General features: G+C 37.4%; 2 protein-coding genes across 2 annotated transcripts; both read left to right on the top strand.

Annotated features, from left to right (window-relative positions):
- The first annotated feature begins 2,067 nt into the window (after window positions 1–2,067).
- Window positions 2,068–6,599, top strand: LOC121729535 (juvenile hormone esterase-like). Its single transcript, XM_042118074.1, has 3 exons — window positions 2,068–2,241; window positions 4,536–5,821; window positions 6,334–6,599. Exons 1-3 carry the CDS (start codon window positions 2,068–2,070, stop codon window positions 6,533–6,535), a joined length of 1,662 nt encoding a protein of 553 aa, XP_041974008.1. The 3' UTR covers window positions 6,536–6,599.
- A 6,207-nt stretch (window positions 6,600–12,806) lies between these two features.
- LOC121729536 (juvenile hormone esterase-like) lies at window positions 12,807–22,194 on the top strand. The gene is made up of 3 exons (XM_042118075.1): window positions 12,807–12,980; window positions 18,312–19,588; window positions 21,959–22,194. Exons 1-3 carry the CDS (start codon window positions 12,807–12,809, stop codon window positions 22,161–22,163), a joined length of 1,656 nt encoding a protein of 551 aa, XP_041974009.1. The 3' UTR covers window positions 22,164–22,194.
- The last annotated feature ends 3,110 nt before the right edge of the window (window positions 22,195–25,304 follow it).

Here is a 25,304-nt window from a genome sequence, read left to right as displayed (position 1 = left end):
TTAATAAGACGAGCAAACGGGTCACCTGATGGAAAGCAACTTCCGTCGCCCACGGACATTCGCAGCATCAGAAGAGCTGCAAGTGCGTTGCCGGCCTTTTAAGAGGGAATAGGGTAATAGGGGAGGGTAGGGAAGGGAATAGGGTAGGGGATTGGGCCTCCGGTAAACTCACTCACTCGGCGAAACACAGCGCAAGCGCTGTTTCACGCCGGTTTTCTGTGAGAACGTGGTATTTCTCCGGTCGAGCCGGCCCATTCGTGCCGAAGCACTACTACTGTACTTCGCCCTGAAAATACTGTATAAATCATCCACAATGGATGCAAAGGCCTTGTTTTTTTAGTGGCTACCTTAACTTAGGACCAACAAGATTATAGATAATATTGTTATTTATGTTAAACAATCAATCAAAATTGAGTTATCGAGATAAAAGTTACTAGTCATGCTGACAAATAATTACAGTTTTCGTCAGCATTATCACAGTATAGCAATATGACATAATATCTATTATTGCTATACTGTGGGATTATTAGTCATCAAATATTATTCTGCACGAGTATTTTTATAAATTTTTATTTTTTTATGTTACTTATATTATTAAATGTACGTACTACTGTGCTCGTACTTAACAAAAAGGAAGTACTTAAACGTTTATGTTTGAAATGTTAATTTTAGCTTCAATTTGTTTTTTACCAGCGAAAACTTGATATTAGCATATCGTTATTTAATATTTTGTATTGTTAATGTTGTAATTTTGCCCAATAAAATAAAATAAAAATAAAATAAAACTACGTAACAATGATGATAGCTCCCACACCGGTTTCGGTGACGGTGGCCAGCCCAGGCCAGCAAACCAGGCCAGCTACGCAGGTGTAATTTTATAGTGCCCAAGTGTGTGCGCAGTACACAAGAGCACTCTCTATTCCTTTACCTACCCATAACCCAGTGGGACGGCAGACCGACATGACCGGCGAGAGATCAGGTGCAGGACCGACTTTTTACATGCCCATCCGACGCATGGATCATCTTACTTGTCAGACAATCAGGTGATCAACCTGCATTGTCCTAACCAAACTTGGAAATAACATGTTACCAACGCGGGAATCGAACCCACGACCCCCGAGTCAAGAGCCGCGCTCTATACCACTAGACCACGGAGGCGATGACCACGTAACAATACAGTTTATATGTAAATACTTTGTTTCTAACATAAGTATTAAGTTATAAGTAAAGATACCGTGCTACCATTTACTCTGTGGAATATATTTTTATTTTTTAGAGATGCTTAAATATAATAATGTTATACTTGTGGTAAGTATACATTTTCGATAGTTCTTTTACCCCGTTTTAATTCATTTTTAGTTACATGTAAACAGACAACTAAATGTAACCAATCGCCATTGCAGTTTATAGTGCGCTTAATACTTTATATTTAAATTGGTAGCATTATAACCACTTTGTGCTCAGTTTGATTCAGCGAATTAAAGTTTAAAGTTTAATTATTAAATGGTCGCTGTTAAGCATTAGTGTCCTAACCCACATTTTTTTTGTTGTTAAGTTTTGAATGCATGTCTTGTTCTAAATTATCTAAAGAAATAACTGTCATAACTCAATACTTAATTTTTGTGTGGGTTAGTACACGAATGCTTAACAGCGTCCAAATATTTACTGTATTTATCAGGGCGAGCGAAGCAAACCCTAGTATATCACATCCTGCACATTTTGTGGTACACTTCACGGAAAAAGTGTTTTATTTTATTTTAGTTTCAGTATGTAGATGTGTTATCATCCGTCAATCAAGGTGTGATGACGCGCGCCTTCACAAAGCTCGGCTTTATGAGGTCTAGTAGTAATCTTGTTACAATTACATATAATTTCCAATTCAAGATATCCTAACAATTACGATACCTTACAACTATTATCATGGGCATAGTATTTTATCGCATTGGCGATGAACAATTAGTTATTCTCAGATAAATAATAATATTATCATAAATAGGTTTGACCTTGTGAACATAATATAGCGCTATAAATATATAGTGCTAACAGTAAACAAGTCATTGCAAAACAATGTTGCGTGCGATCGTGTTGTGTCTGTTGTATGTGTGTGTCCTGTGCGAGGACTCGCGGGTTGTGAACACGACACAGGGTCCCATACGAGGACACAGGTCTTCCACATTCGATGGCTTCGTATTCTACAATGTACCCTATGCCACGGCTCCTACCGGCAGGGACAAATTTAAGGTAAATTCTAGATAAACTAAACAGGTAAAAAATACTACAGCGTATATATTACATAATATGTCATTACCTTGAGAACCGAATGTAAACAATAACAAATTGCTTATTAACACGTTCAGACCGGGACCTCATGAACTGGTATATAGTATCCAAACGGGGCAAATATTCATGTGTCCACCGGTGGTACATCACCGCCCCATAAACCGAAAGACCTGCCGGGCGGGGTGCGCCACCGGTGGACACGGCCAACGATTATGCACGAATTATGCATTATCTCTCTTTCTAACGATGTAACAATCCTATAATAGGTCAATTGTTTTGTCTCATCACACATCACGCGTGGATATGTATCAGATGGCTTCGTACTATACCAGCCTTAGAAAAACCCTAAAGTGGTACCGCAAACTTATCACCGAGATTGCGGCACAATGTTAGTAAATGCTTGGGTTATTCACCAGAAATTTGGAGAAAGAAAGAAAATAAGTATTTTAGAATTCTGGGAACAAAATTATAAAAGAGTGATTAGCAAGTCTAGCGCTGATAATCAACCCGATGACGCTGCAGAGGAAGGTGAGCTTATTGTTCAACGGAAGCCAAAACATAAGTCAGAGAAACCCGAAGGATTGCTTAGAAATACCCGAAAGAGATGCAGGCCTTGTTACGACCGTATCACAACAACCGAATCTAAGGCTATGGCTAGAAAAAAATCAAAACACGTGAATACTTTTTGCTCTGCACGTGACTCATCAAAAATAATTTTCGTCTTGCACCATCAATGTCTTTATAATTTTTTTTCATGTTTGATTTAGTTTTCCTATAAATAAACATTTTCTTAATGTGATCCAGCAGAAATAATTTGCACTTCGTACCATTTATCATGATTTTGTCATATTTTGTTTCTAATAAGTAGGTACAATTTTTCAATCCTGTTTTTTCTACTTCCCGAAATAATATCCATCTCCTGAGCTACACTATGAAACTTTGTCGATTTTACAGGGCGGGAACGGTAATTACAATACTGTCTTTCAAGGCGGCACGAATTTCTTAGTACATTAAAAGTCAGGTGTGATGTGGCCACCGGTGGTACACCCCGCCCTGTCAGCGAGTACTCTGTGCTCCACCGGTGGTACACCCCGGTCTGAACGTGTTAAAGAGTTTTTACTCTTACACGATTGAACTCTCAAAAGTAATAATGCTATTATTACGTTTGAAATATTGTTATAAATAATAGGCACGATGACAATTTTTTTTTCTTATCGGTAATTGAAAGACACTTAAAAAATAGAAACATCGTTGAAAGAATGACTCTGATAGCTTAAAAATTCACCAAGATATGACAATTCAAATATCTCATAAAAAAGACCTGCCCGAAACGCTCCATACAAAGTGCTACGAAAGTATGACGTCAGTCTTTCGTAGTTTGTACGCATCGGGAGACAACTTTGTTCGACAGGTATATTAAATATTGCGTTTATGAAAGTGGTTTGCTAACAAAAGTTGCTTATAATTGGATAAGTTATCGAATTGTACACAAATATTAAGAAATTTAATTGAAAAAAATTCGACTTGAATATCCAACTTTGAAGGCGCATAACAAAAAAAAAAATACAAATGCTATCAAGCTGAAATTTTGGGAACACTTATTTTTTACCGTGATTTCTTTATTTTATTAACGAAATTCGCTAATCTTTGACCTTGTCATCATCCCTGTTATCATGCACAACTCCCAAGTATTATATTGTTTAATTATATTTATTAGGGTTCCGTACCCAAAGGGTAAAAACGGGACCTTATTACTGAGACTTCGATGTCTGTCCGTCTGTATCCAGGCTGTATCTCAAGAACCGCTTTAGCTAGACTTCTGAAATTTTCACAGATTGTGTATTTCTATTGTCACTACAACAACAAATACTAAAAACAAAATAAAACTAATATTTATTGGAAGCTCCCATACAGCAAACGTGATTTTTTTTGCTCGCTATCAATAATGGCAACAGGTAGGTTTAATAATAATATTAAAATAAAATCAAAAAATTCTCCTATACAAAAACACAATTTTTGGCCTAATTTTGCTCTCTAACGGTTTGGAACCCTTCGTGTGCGAGTCCGACTCGCACTTGGCCGATTATCAATTAATATCTAAGTACTCCTAATGTTTTGTCATGTAATCATTTTACTTAGTTTAAAAATGTATAATGCCTATAGGTAGCAAGTGGTACAACCATGATAGTACCATGTCAACCATGAGGAACGGAGAAATTTAAAAAAAAAAACTTAAAATTAAATGTAATTTTCAGGAACCTGGGCCACCACCAGTGTGGGAAGAAACATATGATGCGGTTGACAGGCAGATTATTTGTCCACAACCAAACATTTTTGGTGAAATAATAACAATACCCTATAATATTCAAGAGGATTGCCTCATCGCAAATATCTACGTCCCAAATGTCGACGAGGTACTACCAGTTGTAGTGTTCGTTCACGGTGGAGCATATATCCTGGGATACGGGGACATGATATCACCAGAAAACATGGCAGCGTCGAAAAAAGCTATCTTCATAACCTTTAACTACCGCTTAGCGGGCCACGGGTTCCTTTGCTTGGGAACCGAGGACATCCCCGGAAACACTGGCATGAAGGATCAAGTGGCTATGCTTCGGTGGGTGCAGAAGAACATCGCTAGCTTTGGAGGTGATCCGAAAGATGTAACCATCGCAGGAGCGAGCGCCGGCTCGTCCGCCGTCGATCTCTTGATGCTTTCAAAGATGACGAAGGGTCTGTTTAACAAGGTCATCCCGGAGAGCGGGGCTAACACGGCCGCCTTCAGCGTACAACCGGATCCAATCGAAGCTGCCAAAGAGTACGCAAAGCTACTAAACTATACTGGCACCGATGATATTTACGAATTGGAAGAATTTTTCAAATCAACGTCAGTGGAGGTTCTGAATTCAGTCATGACTTTGTTGAGTCGAACCGACGCTACGTTTTTAGTAGGACCTTGCGTAGAACGGAAAATTGGAAAAGAGATATTTCTGCACGACAGCCCAGTCAATATTTTGAAAAGCGGTGATTACGAGAAAGTGCCCATGTTGTATGGTTTTGCTAGCATGGAAGGTTTACTTCGTTTGAATTTAATGGCGAACGATTTAAAATCGGATATGGAGAGAATGGACAAACATTTTTCCGAATATTTACCAGCTGACTTAGCCTTCGATACTCCCGAGGAGAGGGAAGAAATGGCAAGAAAGATAAAGAACTACTTTTTCGGATCCAAAGTGGACGAAGAAGACATTATTGATTATGTGAATTACTTTTCAGACGTTTTAATAATGTTTTCAACTTTAAGATCAGTAAAATATCACGTAGAAGCTGGCAACAACGAAATATATTTGTACGAGTATTCGTTTACCGACGAGAATACTCCTCTAGTACCGTTCACTAAGATCCGTGGTGCCACTCATTGCGCTCAGACGGATGCTCTGTGGCCATCTAAGGTACTTCCAACTCCTCAAAATATTACTAAAGAATACCAAGAAATTCAAAAGATTTTGCAAGAATTTTGGATAAATTTCATAACAACAGGGTAAGTTATTTGCTACTCTTGGATTATATTACTAATATAGGTACACGAGCTTTTGCCCGCGGCTTTGCTCGCGTTAAGAAGTATTATTATATACAAACTTTCATCCCCTATTTTAATCCCTTGGGGATGGAATAGATCAAAATCCTTTCTTAGCGGATGCCTACGTCATAACATCTATCTGCATGCCAAATTTCAGCCCGATCCGTCCAGTGGTTTGGGCTGTGCGTTGATAGATCACCATGTCTATATAAAAAGTCAATCACCTTTGAGTTTTATATATATAAAACTCAAAGGTGACTGACTGATTGACATAGTGATCTATCAACGCACAGCCCAAACCACTCATGTCCCTTATGAGGGAAAAAAAGCGACTTTGTTAATAAGTATAGATAGATATAGATTTACGTTCTTTTAAATAATTGTTTTATTCGTTTAGCGAATGGATTCTGTACATAAATTTTATTTCAAACAACTTAGGGGAAAGTTTAAATAGCATTGTGCTTATCTTCCAGTAAACCTGTACCCGAAGGCTCCGGTCTGCCGGAGTGGCCAGCGGTGGGCAGGAAGTGGTCTCCGCACATGTCTCTGGGTCGGGCGGTGGAGCTGCGCGGCTCGCTGCTGAAGGAGCGCGCGCTGTTCTGGGAGGAGATCTACGCGCGCCACTATCGCTCCCCGCAGCCTCCGCCCGCGCCACCGAAACGCACCGAATTGTAGAATTGTTTGACATTAATATACAAATTATAATATTAGCTGTCCCGGCAAACGTTGTTTTGGAATCTCGGAATCGGCTCCAACGATTTTCATGAAATTTAGTATATAGAGGGTTTCGGGGGCGATAAATCGATCTAGCTAGGAATAATTTTTAGGAAATGTCATTTTCATCGAATACCGAGCAAAGCTCGGTCAAATAGCTAGTTTTATTGAAGTGACTAAATAAGTATGTCACCATGGCAACGTCCATCGCTATACCGTCGCACAAACAATGGTCGTCGTCAGTCTCGAGTTGTAATAATTTACTATTATTTATTTAGCAAATGCACTTATCAATATAAAATGTAACCAGTAGCCGATTCTCAGACCTACTGAATATGCATATAAAATTTGGTAAAAATCAGTAAAGCCGTTTCGGAGGAGTACGGTAACTAACATTGTGACACGAGAATTTTATATATAAGAAGAAGATTATAGTATTGTGAAAATAAATTTTTCTACTAAACAGATATTGTGTTGTTGTTTTTATGAATACGAGCTACTACTTTAATTAGTAAGGGAGGCCAGTGCACAGTGTGCTATTCGTGTAGTTCGAGCGCCCCGTGGAGACCTAGTAGGATTTGTAGTTTTAAAGGTGGTAAAATGGAGAAAAAAATTAATATTAGCATTTTTTTTATTTTAGCTTTGCGTGAAGGCAACTCCTTTGAAGTTGAGTTAAAGAAAATACATTAATAAAATTGATTACATAGGTAATATATTACACCTATAAGTAATTTATTACACGATTTTAGACCACAAGAACTAAAAAATTTAGTCGAGTGTGACTTAAAATATCTGGGAAAAAGAAAACATTTTGAGCTAAGGACAAAATTAGTCTTTTTCTACATTTTGAGTTCTTGTAATTTCCATTGTAAAATCAATTTCTATAATTTCTATAATTTCCATTGCTTACGGAGATAAATGCAAAAAATAAGTCAAAGTATAACGTCGCTTGTATTATCGAATTCAGCGAAAATAATTGTAGATGATAGATCATTGAAGTTTCTACAAAAGAGTATGTTTTTAAATGTATGGAGTCTGGTCCAAATTTCCACCACTAACGAGACCTATATAGTAAAAATGTCTACTAAATACTGAGTCATTATAACCAGACCGCAATTGAAAATACCCTGTCAGTGAAAAGTTATGGCTGAATGAAAAGTCGTGTTTTTATCATTTTGTATGAAAAATATTGTAGATGTAATAAAAATGTATTGAGTTTGGAGCAAATGTCCACAACCAACAACACTTACGTAATGGTCTGCTAAATACAGAATATCCTGTTAGTAAAAAGTGATGACGGAATGAAAAAGTTTTCTACTATTTTATTACATAAAATAGTATTTATATGATCCTTTGCACTTTTTAACTACTCAATCTATGGTATGTGATGTCGCTTGGCATTTCCTATAAGGTTTTCACTGAAATAGATGAATATCAATATTTTCACTCAAAAATTATTTTTCATATGGTCATAACTTTTTACTGACAGCTTATTTTTAATTTGTCTAATAATGAAAGTTACTCTATATTTAATGGACAATAAGTCAATATGGGTCTGGTTAGTGGTGGAAATTTTGACCACTATAATCATTCTCCTTTGATTTGTTTTTTTTTCAGAAACCAATATTATTTAGCCCGGCCGCACATTGTCCGAAATTTCTGATCAGAAACAGATGAACGTCCGCGCTGTCTCTTACAATTTGTACTGAGCCGAGTGAGCTCGAAAACGCCGGAAGGATATTTCGGATAGTGTGCGGGGTGGCGGTCCGGCGAAATTCAACTGTTTCTGATCAGAATTTGGACAATGTGCGGCCGGGCTTAAGCTCCTACACCTATGGTAAATGTACCGGGGTCCGGGACCCAAGACAGGATAAAACTAAATATTTCTGATCATGAATAATTATATGACAACTACGGCACATCAACATATTATACAAATATTAAATTTAATATTATGTTTTTAGTATATTTTGTTGTTAGAGCGAGAAACGAAATACATATTTGACAATAATCGCGATAAAGTTCGAACAGACGAAATTATACTTTGACTAGTTTTATGCAGTTATTTTCGTAAATATTGATTTTACAATAAAAATTACTAGGACTTAAGTTGTAGAAAATCGCGACAATTTTGACAAAAAATTTTGACAAATTTTCTTACAAAAATAAAAAATAAAGGAGATAATATAGCTAAAAAAAGATTTGACCTTCAAACCAATATGGTGGCTAACGCACACGTTTGATTTGGTCGAGTTTTTGAATTTAAGCTATTTATGTCCTCCTCTAAACACTGCCGTAAAAAATATCTGACTATAAATAGTAATTTCAAATAAAAATCTAACTCTACTGTAGTATAATCAAAATTGAGTTATCGAGATAAAAGTTACTAGTCATGCTGACAAATAAATACAGTCTTCGTCAGCATTAGTCATCAAATATATTTCAGCACAAGTATTTTTTTAATTTAAGTTATATCACAGAATAGATAATAGTACAAGTATACATGATATGAAGGACATAAACTACGTAACAATATTGAAATGACGCGCCCCATAACATTACTACTTAGTTGATATTATAAATTAAAAAATTTGTACTGTGAATACGACGGAGGGGCGCGTCATTTTAAGACTTAAGTTAAAGCTATAGCCTTATTTTCCTGTTCTGAGGCTATAGCCTATAATTCACCGGGACGCCACCGCCACAATAGACATAACGACCAGTAGTTCGACTGCAAAGAGACGGACAGGTTTCAATATCTGTCAAATTCGTCGGGTTTCACTAGGATTATGAACGGAATGTGCCTCGCGCTGGCTGATATAATAAATTTTTAAATATTAAAAATAAAGTTTTCAAAATTGGATTCTGACAATTTTAATCGCATGTGCCAAAACACAAACAACAATACGACCAAAGAGGAACACGTCCATCGAATATGTCACAGTTTTAAATTCGTAGGTAACAAGTTAACAACCCTAGCGACAATTTTCGTCATAATACGTCAAATTTAAAAATTTCAACATCAGTTCTAAGTCGGCATACTCTATCATTCTGTCTACTCTGCCACCGCGATGTAGCCAGCGACGTTACCATGGTAACACCCAAGCAACGTCTAGCGTCTCTACGCCGCGCGTCGCCGCAAAGCGCTGTTTCTAACCGACTTCCAAAAAGGAGGATGTTATATTATGTTCGTCTGTTTATATATATTTTTTTGTATGTTCAACGATCACTTCGCCGTTTGTGGACCGATTTTCAAGATCGCTATTGTATCGGGCTTAATCCGAATTTGGTACCATGTTCATAAAAAAGGTGACTTGATAACGGGATCCATAAGTAATCGAGGGAATTTCTCGCTATTCATACTAAAAACCCATTTATCAGGATGATATTGTGATTTCGATTCATATTCTGAAGCAATGAGTTTCTAAAATACTAGAGTAGCAATGTCTTACAAAAGATTCTCAGAAATGCGTAACCACTTTTTTGTTCAAAAGACAATGTCAAGTCATATATTCGTTATGTCATTATGTATGTGAGATATGCCTGCAGGCATCTTCGAAGTGGCAACGCGTTGCTACCGTAAACTTCCAATCTAGTTACGTTAGTAACATAGAATATCATTGTTCTGAAGTATTTCAAATGGAAACGTCTTATAAGTAGTGATTTTGGATAAGTAATGAAGTATTCCAAGTAAATTTAAAAAAAAGGGCCGATTTTGCACCAAGATATACCATGGTTAAAAGGTGGTGAACAGATCTCCGGCCTCCTTATAGATACATGTTTAGGGGTTTCAGCGTTGTTTTAAGAATTGAAGGCATATACTAATAGTACAATATTAAATTAATCATCATCATCGTCTCTACCCTTATATCTTGCAACATCACAATATTATGACTCTATTATTAGTATTATTATTAGTGTTTTTCATAGTTTTTTTACATCGAGACAGATATATTTGATCATTATTCAGCTGTTTATGGACGAATTTCGAAAATTCTTTTGTTATAGTATAGGCATAGGATATTTAATCCGAATTTGGTACAATTATTACGAAGGTGATGATCTGATGATGGGATCTAAAAGCAATCGAGGGAAATTCTTGAAATTTTTAAAAACACACAATATGGTGGTCAATATGTTGTTTCTAGTAACTCATGCATATTATGTTACAAATAAGTGGAATTTCATACGAATGTGTCTCTGGATCCAAAGGCACTGAACATAACTCCTGAATTTTTAAACATAAAAGTTTGGAAATAAAGCATCGCTTAGATAACTGTACAAGCATTTACCACAATTTCGCTTACAGTATTATAATGTGTAAGTGGTTATCTACGCATAAAGCCTTGTGGTCGTGTAGATAACTAAAAAGAGTAATATTATTGTTTTTTTTACAAAAATGTAACCCAACTTCCAAGGTAAAAACGATATTCTTAATACATAATTTATGATCTAAAAAGTATGAAATAAGTAATTATCATTCTTCATTAGTGCCTTTTTCAAGTTCGACTAAGCCTCAATTACTTCTGCATCCAATTTTAATTCTTTTGAAGTCGGTACCGGCTAAGTTAAGTAAGTTACTATACTGTACTCGGCGAAACATGGCGGTAGCGGTCATTAACTACCTGTCAAAAACTTGTGATTTTCTATACAAAGCCGCGATGGTCAACATCTGACACTTCACTGTCTTCTTCTTCTTTTATTTACGGCAAACCATCGCTTTTTGCGACATTCAATCCCGGTTTATATATAAAATGACAAGTTTTTGACAGGGAATCAATGACCGCTACCGCCATGTCTCGCCGATTACTGTATAATAATTAGTATATGTCAAGGATCTCAGTTCTGAGCTGCTAACTACTTCAAAAGTATTAAAATTTTGAAAAAGGTACTAATGAAGAATAAGGATTATTTCATACTTCTTAGATCATATTAAGAATGTCGTTTTTACCTTGGAAGTCGGGTTCAAGTTAAAAAAAAATCATAAAGTTAAGTTTAAAAAGATGATTTAAAGACACCGCGCTTCGCGGTGACGTAGAGGTGACATGGTAACGTCACTGGCTACGTCGCGATGGCGTCCCGGTTGCGTCCCGGTGAGTTATAGCCCTAGACAAGCTATTTTCATTAGTATCGTTAAGCTTTTACCCCGTTTTAATTGATGTTGATTTACATGTTAACAGACAACTAAATCCGAACAATTATAGGCATTGCATTTTATAGTGCGCTTAATACTTTATATTTACATTGGTAGCATTATCTTATAATTATATTTATATAAAAATGAATCCATATTCGCGTGATCACGACATCACGCCTGAACGGCTGGACCGATTTTGCTGAAATTTGGCATAGAGGTACTTTGAGTTCCGAAGACCAACAAAGGATACATTATGTCCCGGAAAAATGTATGGTTACTGCACAATATACTTTGATGATTTGCGCGTAAACTATTCAATCGATTCTGATGAATTTTGGTATGGGGATACTTTGACAAGAGTCTCGGGAAAGGACAAGGGATACTTATAAATTTGGCATGGAGATACTAATTTTAATCTATTTTTTTTCTTAATTATACCAATTCGAATTAAATAATCATCGTTTTAAGACAGCACATATATATATATATATATATATATATATATATATATATATATATATATATATATATATATATATATATATATATATATATATATATATATATATATATATATATATATATATATATATATGTATATTAAATTCTCGTGTCACAATGTTAGTTACCCTTACCGTACTCCTCCGAAAGGGCTTTACTGATTTTTACCAAATTTTATATGCATATTAAGTAGGTCTGAGAATCGGCTACTAGCTACTTTTTACATTGATAAGTGCATACGGACGGGATAGCGATGGACGTTTCCATGGTGCAATACTTATTTAGTCAGTTCAATAAAATAATATTTCAGGCGAAATGCTTTATATGACAAAGCAACGTTTGCCGGGTCAGCTAGTAATTTTATAACCGCTTTGTTCTTAGTTTGTTTCAGCGAAATAAACTTTAATTATTAAATATTTGCAGTATTTATAGTATTCTATCTTTCCAATTCTAGATATCCTTAAAATTATGGTGGGCATAGTAAGTACATGAGATGTTCTCAGATAAATAACATCATAAATAGGTTTGACCTTGTGAACATACATCGCTATAAATATATAGTGCTAACTGCTAACAGTAACTCAGTGCAAAACAATGTTGCGTGCGATCGTGTTGTGTCTGTTGTCTGTGTGTGTCCTGTGCGAGGACTCGCGGGTTGTGCACACGACACAGGGTCCCATACGAGGACACAGGTCTTCCACATTCGATGGCTTCGTATTCTACAATGTACCCTATGCCACGGCTCCTACCGGCAGGGACAAATTTAAGGTAAATCAGTACATATTATAAAATAAAGTCGCTTTTTAGGGTTCCGTACCCTAAGAGTAAAAACGGGACCCTCTTACTGAGACTTCGATGTCTGTCCGTCTGTCCGACTGTCTCCAGGCTGTAACTCAAGAACGGTAATAGCTAGAGAGTTGAAATTTTCACAGATTATGTATTTTATTAAAAACATGTATTTTATTAAAAACATGTATTTTATTAAAAACATGTATTTTATTAAAAACATGTATTTTATTAAAAACAAAATAAATTAAATATTTAAGGGGGCTCCCATACAACAAACATGATTTTTCAAACATTTTTTGCTCGGTATCAATGATGACAACAAGTAGGCACTTGAAATTTTCACTAAGGCCTTAATTATATGTGTAATTTAATAATTATTAATAATATTTAAATAAAATAAAAATTTAAGGGGGGCTCCCATACAAAAACACAATTTTGGCCGATTTTTGCTCTATAACGGTACGGAACCCTTCATGCGCGAGTCCGACTCGCACTTGACCGATTATTTTTCCCTCATGTCCCTTTGTTTCCGTTTAATCTTTACAACTACGCAACGGATTTTGATGCAGTTTTCATCAATGGATAGAGTGATTAAAGAGGAAGTTTTATAATAACATTGGAACATAACAACATAACAGTGGAAAAATACTGTTATTGGGTTTCTAATGTGATGTAAATAATTACATTTAATTCCGCTTAATGTAAGTGGAATTAATTGTAATTATTTTCGACATGAAAACGCAGACTGAACCCTACGAGATTTATTATATACCAAGTATTGTACACTATGAAAAGGTCTACAGAAAATTCCGCGATGGTATATGACGTCTTTCTCTTATGGATATCCCACAATAACATTTTTAATCAATTACTTTTAACTTTAAATAAAGGCTAAATTTCGAAGCGATTTTAATCAATACGGCAATAATCCCTACTCAATTAAATACTTTGAATAAGTACATTATTGATTTAATATGGATCTCAATAGCGCTGCTGCTGCTGCTAAAATATTAATTTAAATCATATGCTGTACAAGCTTATTATGATTAATTAATATTTCGAAGATATTTTTTATTGCTTCTACTAGAGATTTATCTCCCAAATTGAACTCTTAATATAGTAATGATGCTAACTGAGCTAATGATATTATGATAAATAATTATTATCAAGCACAACTCACAAAGTATAATATGTTTAATTTTGTTTATCAATTATTATTTGAGTGCATGAAACATTTTTATCAACCCCAATGTCTATTCTTAGGTATGTTTCCCAATACAATAATTTTGTAAGAATATATAGGAACGGCGAAATGTGAAAAACAAAGGACTATGCCCAAAAAAAACCCGTAGTCGATTAAAATAATTTATGTACAGCAAAGTAGAGCATAAATAGTAGATTGTAAATATGCAATTTATTTTATTCAAAACCATAACCGAAACCGATAATTTGAAAAAATAATTTTGAGATACCCAGTACTTTCAATCAACTAGTTACTTCCTTTGTGTTTGTGTTCTTTCTCGTGGAAGCGACGTTGATAGACAATAATTTACAATTTAGAGAAAAAAAGACTATATCAAACTAGATGTCCCGCGCGGCTTCGCCCGCGTAAATTAGGAATTTTACGGAAATAATAAAAAATAGCTTATGTCCCTACTCCCTTCACTTGGTCTACTCTACAGAGTGTAACAAAAATAAGTGATGATACTTTAGGGTGTGTACGTGTTCCTTGTAGAGAGTTCACTGTTAAAGTAGCACCGCTGGAAGACCAAATTTTTTTTTCACTTTTGTATGGGGAAACTCGTGATGCTCGAGCCCTTGCCCATACAAAAGTGACAAATTTTTTTTGTCTTTTAGAGCTGCTACTTTCACAGTGAACTATCTACAAGGAACACGTACACACCCTAAAGTATTATCACTAATTTTTGTTACACATTGTATATGCCTGGTACGATGCCTGGTATAGTATGGTAGTGATGATGATGATGAGTGTAATTTGCGTAGTAGCATATGCTTTCCGTTGAAACTCCCAAACTTGTATCTATAAAGAATCAGGAGTTCTCTTAGCACCTTCCGAACCACGGTATACCAGGTATACCTCGGTGCAAAATTTTACTTGTTGGTAGCATATGCTTAGAATACTTCTCACGAAACCGAAGTCACCACATGTTTCCCTATAAATTTTGAAGAGTTCCCTCGATTACTTATGGATCCTTTATCAGATCACCACTTTTTTGAATATAAGACCAAATAGGGATGATACCTAGATACAAAAAGAAACATTTTGAAAATCGGTTAACAAACGGCGGAGTAATCGTTGAACATAAGAAAACGAACATAACACCTCCCGCATTTTGAGAGTCGGTTAAAATTGTAGCCTATGTGTTATTCTGATGTATTAACTATGTTATTGTAAAGTTTCATTATAATCCGTTCAGTAGTTTTTGCGTGAAAGAGTAACAAACATCCATTCATCCATACATCCATACATCCAAACAAACTTTCGCCTTAATAATATTAGTAGGATATAAACTTTAAGAATAAACTAAATCACAAGTGGCTTTACTCTACATCCTCTAACGATTGTATCACGTGGAGTGCTCTAAGAAATTGTTCGGAATCATACCTCCTGCAACTTTTTGCTATCGTTCCACGCGAAATATAATATTATAATATAACTAGCTGTTGCCCGCGACTTCGTCCGCGTAAACTTTAGTTATGTTTCTATATGAATTTCAAGGAGTCCCGTCGATTTCTCATGGATCGCATCATCAGATCACCACTTTTGTGATCATGCTACCGAAATCGGGCTTCACCTTATACAGCAACAAAAAAATTATGAAAATCGGTCCACAAATGGCATAGTTGTCCGAGAACAAATACAAAAAATAGTAAAATATATCATCCTCCTTTTAGAAGTCGGTTAAAAAGTAGCCTAAGTTATATTCCTTACTACATCAGCTATCTGCCAAAAAAAGTCCCGTCAAAATCGCTCCAGCCATTTCGGAGATTAGCCGGAACAAACAGACAGAGTAACAGACAGACATACAGACAAAAATTGCAAAAAAATTTGTTTTGGTGTATGTAGCGTATATACATTCATATGCATACAGTAAAAAACGGTTCTTTCAATATTACAAACAGGCACTCCAATTTTATTTATATGTAGATGTGGATGTGGATGTGGATGTGGATGTGGATGTGGATGTGGATGTGGATGTGGATGTGGATGTGGATGTGGATGTGGATGTGGATGTGGATGTGGATGTGGATGTGGATGTGGATGTGGATGTGGATGTGGATGTGGATGTGGATGTGGATGTGGATGTGGATGTGGATGTGGATGTGGATGTGGATGTGGATGTGGATGTGGATGTGGATGTGGATGTGGATGTGGATGTGGATGTGGATGTGGATGTGGATGTGGATGTGGATGTGGATGTGGATGTGGATGTGGATGTGGATGTGGATGTGGATGTGGATGTAGATGTAGATAGATACGTGCGAGAGCCATGCTTCGGCACGAATGGGTCGGCTCGAGCGGAGAAATACCACGTTCTCACAGAAAACCGGCGTGAAACAGCGCTAGCGCTGTGTTTCGCCGAGTGAGTGAGTTTACCGGAGGCCCAATCCCCTACCCTATTCCCTTCCCTACCCTCCCCAATTCCCTTCCCATCCCTACCCTCCCCTATTCCCTCTTAAAAGGCCGGCAACGCACCTGCAGCTCTTCTGATGCTGCGAGTGTCCATGGGCGACGGAATTTGCTTTCCATCAGGTGACCCGTTTGCTCGTTTGCCCCCTTATTTCATTAAAAAAAAAAGATGTAGATGTAGATGTTTAGATGTATAGATTATAATAAAAAATTGACACGCTAAGACTAATGGGAGCGAAGAAGTAGAGGAAAATGTAGAAAAACGGGTGGACTAATTAATTGTCTGTGAAATATCTATTTCTAATATACACGGGCGAAGCCGCGCGGAACGTCTAGTATATTATAAATCTATTGTGTCTGCGATTCCCATGATCGAGATAATAATAATTAATATTTACGTGGACTCTCCGGGCGAGTACACCCGCGCGGCGCGCCTTGACGCCCAATTCGCAACGTGCAGCAGAAATCGTAATATTTTAATTTCGCCATAAAATTAAAACCAAACGTCCAATTTTAATCATTCAAAGACCAAATATTATCTACATTAACTGTACTTAGTAATGAAATAATTTATTTTGATAAGAATTAATGCCATGAGTAAAATAAAGGCATTTAAATGTAGTCCAAAAACATTTCAAGATTTTTTAATAAAAAGATGGTTATTGTGCCTCACTCAACATAGATAGGTATAGTGTGTCGCGGACTTTTTTGTAGATATTTAAAAGATATACAATTACTTGGAACGATTTATGGTTCTATCTTTTATAGTTTAGGCAGCAAACGCGAAAAAAGTAACATTTCTGCTTGATTTTTTACACCTTGCGTCCAAAAATCCCAAATATCTTACGGAACCCTATTTTTTTTCCAAAATAAAATTAAGCCTATGTTCAGCAAAATTAATGTAGGATTCCAATGGTAAAAGAATCTTTCAAATCGGTCCAGTAGTTTCGGAGCCTATTCAAGACAAACAAGCAATCAAATCTTTCCTCTTTATAATAGTAGTGTAGATATACCATCCTCATCATCTTGATGCTGCGCACTGTAAAACTCTGAAACAAACTGTCACCAGCAGTATTTTCAATACGACCTGCAAACCTTCAAAGGCCGGCAACGCACTTGCAGCTCTTCTGATGTTGCGAGTATTTAAGGGCGACAGTAGTTGCTTTCCATCAGGTGACGCGTTTGCTCGTTTGACCCATTATTTTATAATAAAAAACGCTCATATAACCGATATTATCATCTAATAATCCTAAAAAACAGTACATAAGAATACAGATTATTCTCTATACCAAACTAACATTCTATGCAGTATAGAATGTTAGTTTGGTAGATATAAAAGTGACAAATAATGATTAAATATGTAATCCATGAATATAATAAATGATACTTGACATCTATACATATAAAAATGTTTTTACTACGTACCTAATAATCGCCATACTATCGTTTGTAGCATCGCGTCGTCCTATCATAGATTCATATGAAAAGCCAATTAGTTTCGATCGTTTTTAAATCACTCGGTGTTTGTTTAATCCAAAAAGGACATTGTATTTGGGATATACTATGCCACATATAAATTGTTCCAATCGATTACGGGTTTTTGGTCCATAAGTTTTTGGGCATTCACCTTTAAATTTAAAAGTAAATGTAATTTTCAGGAACCTGGGCCACCACCAGTTTGGGAAGAAACATATGATGCGGTTAACAGGCAGACTATTTGTCCACAACCAAGTATTTTTGCTGAAATAACGGGAGTACCTAATAATACTCAAGAGGATTGCCTCATCGCAAATATCTACGTCCCAAATGTCGACGAGGTACTACCAGTTGTAGTGTTCGTTCACGGTGGAGCATATATCGTGGGATACGGGGACATGATATCACCAGAAAACATGGCAGCGTCGAAAAAAGCTATCTTCATAACCTTTAACTACCGCTTAGCGGGTCACGGGTTCCTTTGCTTGGGAACCGAGGACATCCCCGGAAACGCTGGCATGAAGGATCAAGTCGCTATGCTTCGGTGGGTGCAGAAGAACATCGCTAGCTTTGGAGGTGATCCGAAAGATGTAACCATCGCGGGAGCGAGCGCCGGCTCGTCCGCCGTCGATCTCTTGATGCTTTCAAAGATGACGAAGGGTCTGTTTAACAAGGTCATCCCGGAGAGCGGGGCTAACACGGCCGCCTTCAGCGTACAACCGGATCCAATCGAAGCTGCCAAAGAGTACGCAAAGCTACTAAACTATACAGGCGCCGATGATATTCACGATTTGGAAGAATTTTTCAAATCAACGCCAGTGGAGGTTCTGAATTCAGTCAACACTTTCAGTCGAACCGACGCTACATTTTTAGTAGGACCTTGCGTAGAACGGAAAACCGGAAAAGAAATATTTCTGCACGACAGCCCAGTCAATATTTTGAAAAGCGGTGATTACGAGAAAGTGCCCATGTTGTATGGTTTTGCTAGCATGGAAGGTTTACTTCGTTTGATGTTGGTGGCGAACGATGTAAAATCGGATATGGAGAGAATGGACAAAAAATTTTCCGAATATTTACCAGCTGACTTAGCCTTCGATACTCCCGAGGAGAGGGAGGAAGTGGCAAGAAAGATAAAAAACTACTTTTTTGGTTCCAAAGTGGACGAAGAAGACATTATTGATTATGTGAATTACTTTTCTGACGTTTTTTTCACGTTTTCAACTTTAAGATCAGTAAAATATCATGTAGAAGCCGGAAACAACGAAATATATTTGTACGAGTATTCGTTTACCGACGAGTATACTCCTCTAGTACCGTTTACTCAGATCCGTGGCGCCACTCATTGCGCTCAGTCGATGGCTCTCTGGACACCTAAGGGAGTACCTGAAAGTACCACTAAAGAATACCTAGAAATTCAAAAAAATTTGCAAGAATTTTGGATAAATTTCATAACAACAGGGTAAGTTATTTGCTACTTTTGGAGTATAATTATATAGGCACATAATAATAACTAGCTATTTGACCGAGCTTTGCTCGGTATTCGATAAAACACGAATAAGATTACATTTTCTAAAATTGATTCCTAGCTAGATCGATTTATCGCCCCCGAAACCCCCTATATACTAAATTTCATGAAAATCTAATATATATACTTTCAGCGCTGCTACTTTCACAGTGAATTCTCTACAAGGAACACGTATAATAGTGTTGGTAAAAATGGCATTAGCAATAATAATTAATTGTAAATTGCCCATTAGCAATCATTAAATTAATAGTACTTGCTAAAAAATACGATTGCTAAAATTATCGTGCGCAGCAATTAGTCGGCGATCATGAAAAATAATTCAAGTCCGCGATGTTTCGCACCGCGGCGCTAACTGTTAATGAATTATGAATTGCTATTTTTCACTCGATGCGAAATAATACTCGACGCGAGCAGTGCGATGCGAACCGTGAATTAACGATTTTGCGCTTTTAGCAAATAGCAAAGCAATAGCACGTAACATGCTAAGATATCAAAATTAGCATGTTAATGAAATTAATAGAAAATAGCATTAATTCTCATTACTAACGTATAACAAATTACCCATATTCTGGGCCAGGGGGGGGGCAAATCAGATTTTTTATAAGCTAGGTGTTTATAAAGAATAATTATTATTTTTTAACAAAAAATTAAAACCGACTTCCAAGGTAAAAACAAAAGTCTTAAAAATAATGCAAAAATAATCAAATAATTCTTATTCGTTATTATAGTGCCGTCTTCAGACTTCGCCTAAACCTCAATTATTTCTGTACTCAATCTTCGTACTTTTGAAGTCGCTACCAGCCCGGAAAAGTTCTGAGATCCTTGACATAGAACTTACGCTAAGGTAAGCTGGTACCGACTTCAAAAGCATGAAGATTGAGTACAGAAATAGTTGATGTTTAGGCGAAGTCTGAAGACGGCACTATAATAACGAATAAGAATTATTTGATTCTTTTTAGATAATTTTTAAGAATATTACTTTTGTTTTTACCTTGGAAGTCGGTTTTAATTTTTTGTTAAAAAATAATAATTTTACCCTTTTTAGTTACATATGAGACCACAAGGCTATATTACTTATAGCTTGTTATCTTAGAGTTGTACATATTATTAATAGCGGTCGCCCGCGGTTCCGGTCGCGTGGATGTCAGTTACGGCTGCAAAAAGCGTACCCAGGAAAGAGTCGGTCAGCAAACTGATTCTCAGGTCAATTCACAGACTGCAACACTGATATCGATGACGCGGACGCAGTCATTATCCGAAGGAATGCATATAGTGCACACTGCATAGATTGTCTTCCCCGCACGCGCACCCCCGCTTGGAGACGTCCACTATCGTTATATTTTCATTTCGCCATAATTTCAAAACTAAACGTCCAATTTTAATCATTCAAAGACCAAATGTTATCTACATAAACCGTACTTAGTGATGAAATAATTTATTTTCATAAGTAAAATAAACGCGTTTAAATGTTGTCCAAAAAAAATTCAAAATTTTTAAATAACAAAATTGTTATTGTGCCTCACTCGACATAGATAAGTATAGTGTGTCGCGGACTTTTTTGTAGATATTTATAAGATCTACAATTACTTATAACATTTATGGTTCTATCTTATATAGTTTCGGCAGCGTACGCAAAGTAAGTAACTTTTCTGGTTGATTTTACACCTGGCGTCCGAAAAACCCAAATATCTTACGAAACCCAATTTCTTCCAAAATAAAATTTAGCCTATGTTCAGCAGAAATAATGTAGAATTAATTGGCTTTTGCTTGGAGTAGTATAAATAAAGGCAAAATCCTCGAACTTGTATCTATAAGGATTCAAAAGTTCTGTTGGGTACCTTCGGAACCAGGGTACATACTGGTGCAAAATCTTACTTTTTGGTAGTATATGCTTGAAACACTTCAGAAAAAATTGAAATCACTATATGTTTCCATAGAAATTACTAGGAGTTCCCTCGATTCCTCGTGGATCCAATCATCACATCACCATTTTTGTGAACAAAATAATCATGAAGATCGGTCTAAGAACGGCGAAGTTATGGTTGAACATACAAAAAATACATAAACAGACGATCGTATAACCTCCTCCTTTTTGGAAGTCGGTTAAAAAATTAATAATTTTTAGTTGGAAAAATATTGTATCGCAAACCAATGGCAAAAATTAGTTTTTTATAATTTTTATAGATAAAAGTACTAGATAATATACTTAGTATATTATCTAGGACGTCAACATGATCCAGAGGGGGGGGGGGGGGGGGCAGCATCTTAGGGGAAAGTTTAAATAGCATTGTGCTTATCTTTCAGTAAACCTGTACCCGAAGGCTCCGGTCTGCCGGAGTGGCCGGCGGTGGGCAGGAAGTGGTCTCCGCACATGTCTCTGGGCCGGGCGGTGGAGCTGCGTGGCTCGCTGCTGAAGGAGCGCGCGCTGTTCTGGGAGGAGATCTACGCGCGCCACTATCGCTATCCGCAGCCTCCGCCGACGCCGCCGCCGAAACGCACTGAATTCTAGAATTGTTGTTTTTCAATATATCAAATTAAAAATATTATAGTTTTGTAAAAATATATTTTTCTACTAAACAAATATGTGTTGTTGTTTTTAGGGTTCCGTACCCAAAGGGTAAAAACGGGCCCTATTACTGAGACTTCGATGTCTGTCCGTCTGCCTGACCGTCTGTCTGTCCGTCTGTCTGTCTCCAGGCTGTATCTCAAGAACCGCTACAGCTAGACTTCTGAAATTTTCATAGATTGTGTATATCTGTTGCCGCTATAACAATAAATACCTACTGGAAACAAAATAAAATTATTATTTAAGGTGGGCTCCGAATGGGATCCCTTAAATAGTAATTCTTTAAAAACTCCTCTAAATCTTATATCTTTAAACGATTAATTCTTATATATGTACCTATATACACCTCTTGCAGTGAAATTTTTGGTTAATTTATGAAAAGAAACTTGTTGATGTTTTTCCAAACTGCTATACCATCTTAAAGATTTTTTAACGATGCCGATCACTAGCTGTGAAGCAGAGCCATAGAGAAATATAATACACGGGGAGCAGAGCGTTCTTTCTCAAGGATGTCGTATATAGAAAACTAATACAGGACAACAATGTCATCATCAATTATCAGTTATTTCGATAAATTTCTATTTAACAAAGGACCTACAGTGCGATGAACAAATAAAAGAATTTGCAGTTTGTTTGTTAGTTTGAACGCGCTAATCTCAGGAACACTGGTCCGATTTGAAAAATTCTTTCAGTCGATAGCCCATTTATCGAGGAAGGCTATATTTTATCACGCTGAGACTAATAGGAGCTAAGAAATAGAGGAAAATGTGGAAAAAAATGTGAGGAAATATATTTGAAAGGGCTTATTTGATCACGCTAATCTCAGGAACTACTGGTCCGATTTAAAAAATTCTTTCAGTGTTAGATAGTCCATTTATCGAAAAATGCTATAGGCTATATTCTATCACGCTACGACTAATAGGAGCGAAGAAATAGAGGAAAATGTTGAAAAAACGGGAGGAAATTATTTGAAAGGGCTTATTTGAACGTGCTAATCTCAGGAACTACTGGTCTGATTTGAAAAATTATTTCAGTGTTAGATAGTCCATTTATCGAGAAAGGCTACAGGCTATATTTAACCGGAGATTAGCGCGTTCAAACAAAAAAGCAAACAAACTAACACACTCTTCCGCTTTATAATATTAAGTATAGAATATAGATATACCTACATCACTACAGAAAACAGTTTCTTGTCAAAATGGCAATTAGTTGAGTAATTAGTTAGAGCCCCTAAGCAGTATTAGCCCAGGGCCCCACAAATGCAAGATTACTTCGCCGTTTGTGCACCGATTTTTCGGGCAAACGACCAACACGGTCACCTGATGGAAAACAACCATTACCACCTTGAGACGGCAAAGCCGGTTTTGCTCTTTTTAACCGAGATGCAGATATCATCTCCGAGTGACACATTATACCTTTCCCACCCAGGGTATTACTTCGAGCACTCCTTTCTACCCAAAGCTGGAGTGTGTGTGTATATCAGAGATGATATCAGCTCTCGCCGCCTCAGCAATCTTGAGGTCATGGACCTATCAAACTTATGGCTCCGTATAGATTGCGACGACCACCCTCGCGTCTATGCGTGCCTATATAGGTCCCATAGTGGTGACCCCAAAACGGACCGACTCTTGGAGCACCTGCAAGCTGCTTCAGATTTTGTGCAGCAGCAGATCCCATCCGCAGCGATCATAATACTTGGCGACTTTAATGCCCACCACGCCGACTGGCTCAATTCCAGTAAAACTGATCATGCGGGGAGATCTGTCTGCAACTTTGCCCTTGCGAACGACTTGACACAACTGGTTACTACGCCTACGCGAATCCCAGATGTGGATGGTCAGAATCCTTCCTTGTTGGACCTCCTACTGACTACAAATCCTGACGGCTACCAAATATCCGTAACCGCACCACTTGGTTTATCGGATCATTGCCGTGTTAGGAGTTTTGTGCCACTTACGACGGTGTTAAGACAGCGTGCTGTTAAATACCGTCGTGTGTGGCACTACAAGTTAGCAGACTGGGATGGGATGCGGTCGTTTTTTGCATCCTATCCTTGGGGGCACGTGTGCTTCTCGCCGGATGATCCCGACAACACTGCCAACTCTGTTGCCGATGTGGTGATGCAGGGGATGGAACTTTTCATTCCGACCTCTGTAGTGCCAACTGGCGGCAGATTTCGTCCCTGGTTTGGTTCATCCCCCAAAAAAGCTTCTCGCCGGAAGCAGAAGGCTTAACAATCCTGGGCCAACGCAGTGTCTGCTCGGGATTTAAATACCAGCACATATAAAAAGGAGTACAAACTTGCCTCTAGGTCCCACAAGAAAGAGATTACTCGGGCAAAGCAACAGCACGTCAATAGAATTGGCAAGAGACTTGAGCGCCTCCCCTCGGGAACCCGTGCATTCTAGTCTCTGGCCAAAGCTATTGAAAAAAATTTCTGCAAGCCAACCCTACCATCCCTACACGTAGGAAATGGATCGTTGGCCCAGGACGCAAAAGACAAAGCCGATCTTCTGGGCAAGCTCTTTGCGTCAAACTCGACCCTGGATGACGGGTGGCAGAAACCGCCGACCATACCGCGATACACGAGCATCATGTCGGATATTCGGTTTCATCAGCGCTCAGTGCGAAAAGCCCTCTGTTCCCTTGATATCCAAAAGTCGAGTGGGCCTGACGGAATCCCGCCTATTGTGTTGAAAAAGTGTGCTCCAGAGTTGGCTCCGGTCTTGACGCGTCTTTTTCGGCTCTCCTATTCCACTGGCATTGTCCCGGCTACCTGGAAGACAGCCTTGGTGCACCCGATCCCCAAAAAAGGTGATCGTTCAAATCCTTCCAACTACAGACCAATCGCTATAACCTCTCTCTTCTCGAAGATAATGGAATGCATTATCAATAGCCTGCTTCTTCGATACTTGGACGGACAAAGATTGCTAAGCGACAAACAATACGGGTTACCAGGTTAGGTAAGTACCAGCAGTATTTCCGGACCGATACGACCTGCATACCTTCAAGAAAAGAGCGTATTCCCTCTTAAAAGGCCGGTAACGCACCTGCAGCTCTTCTGATGTTGCGAGTGTCCATGGG

The sequence above is a fragment of the Aricia agestis genome, chromosome 8 (genome assembly GCF_905147365.1).
Source record: "Aricia agestis chromosome 8, ilAriAges1.1, whole genome shotgun sequence".
NCBI lineage: Eukaryota > Metazoa > Arthropoda > Insecta > Lepidoptera > Lycaenidae > Aricia > Aricia agestis.
Note: the sequence above shows the minus strand (reverse complement) of the source record. Positions and strands in the feature narration are given on the sequence as shown.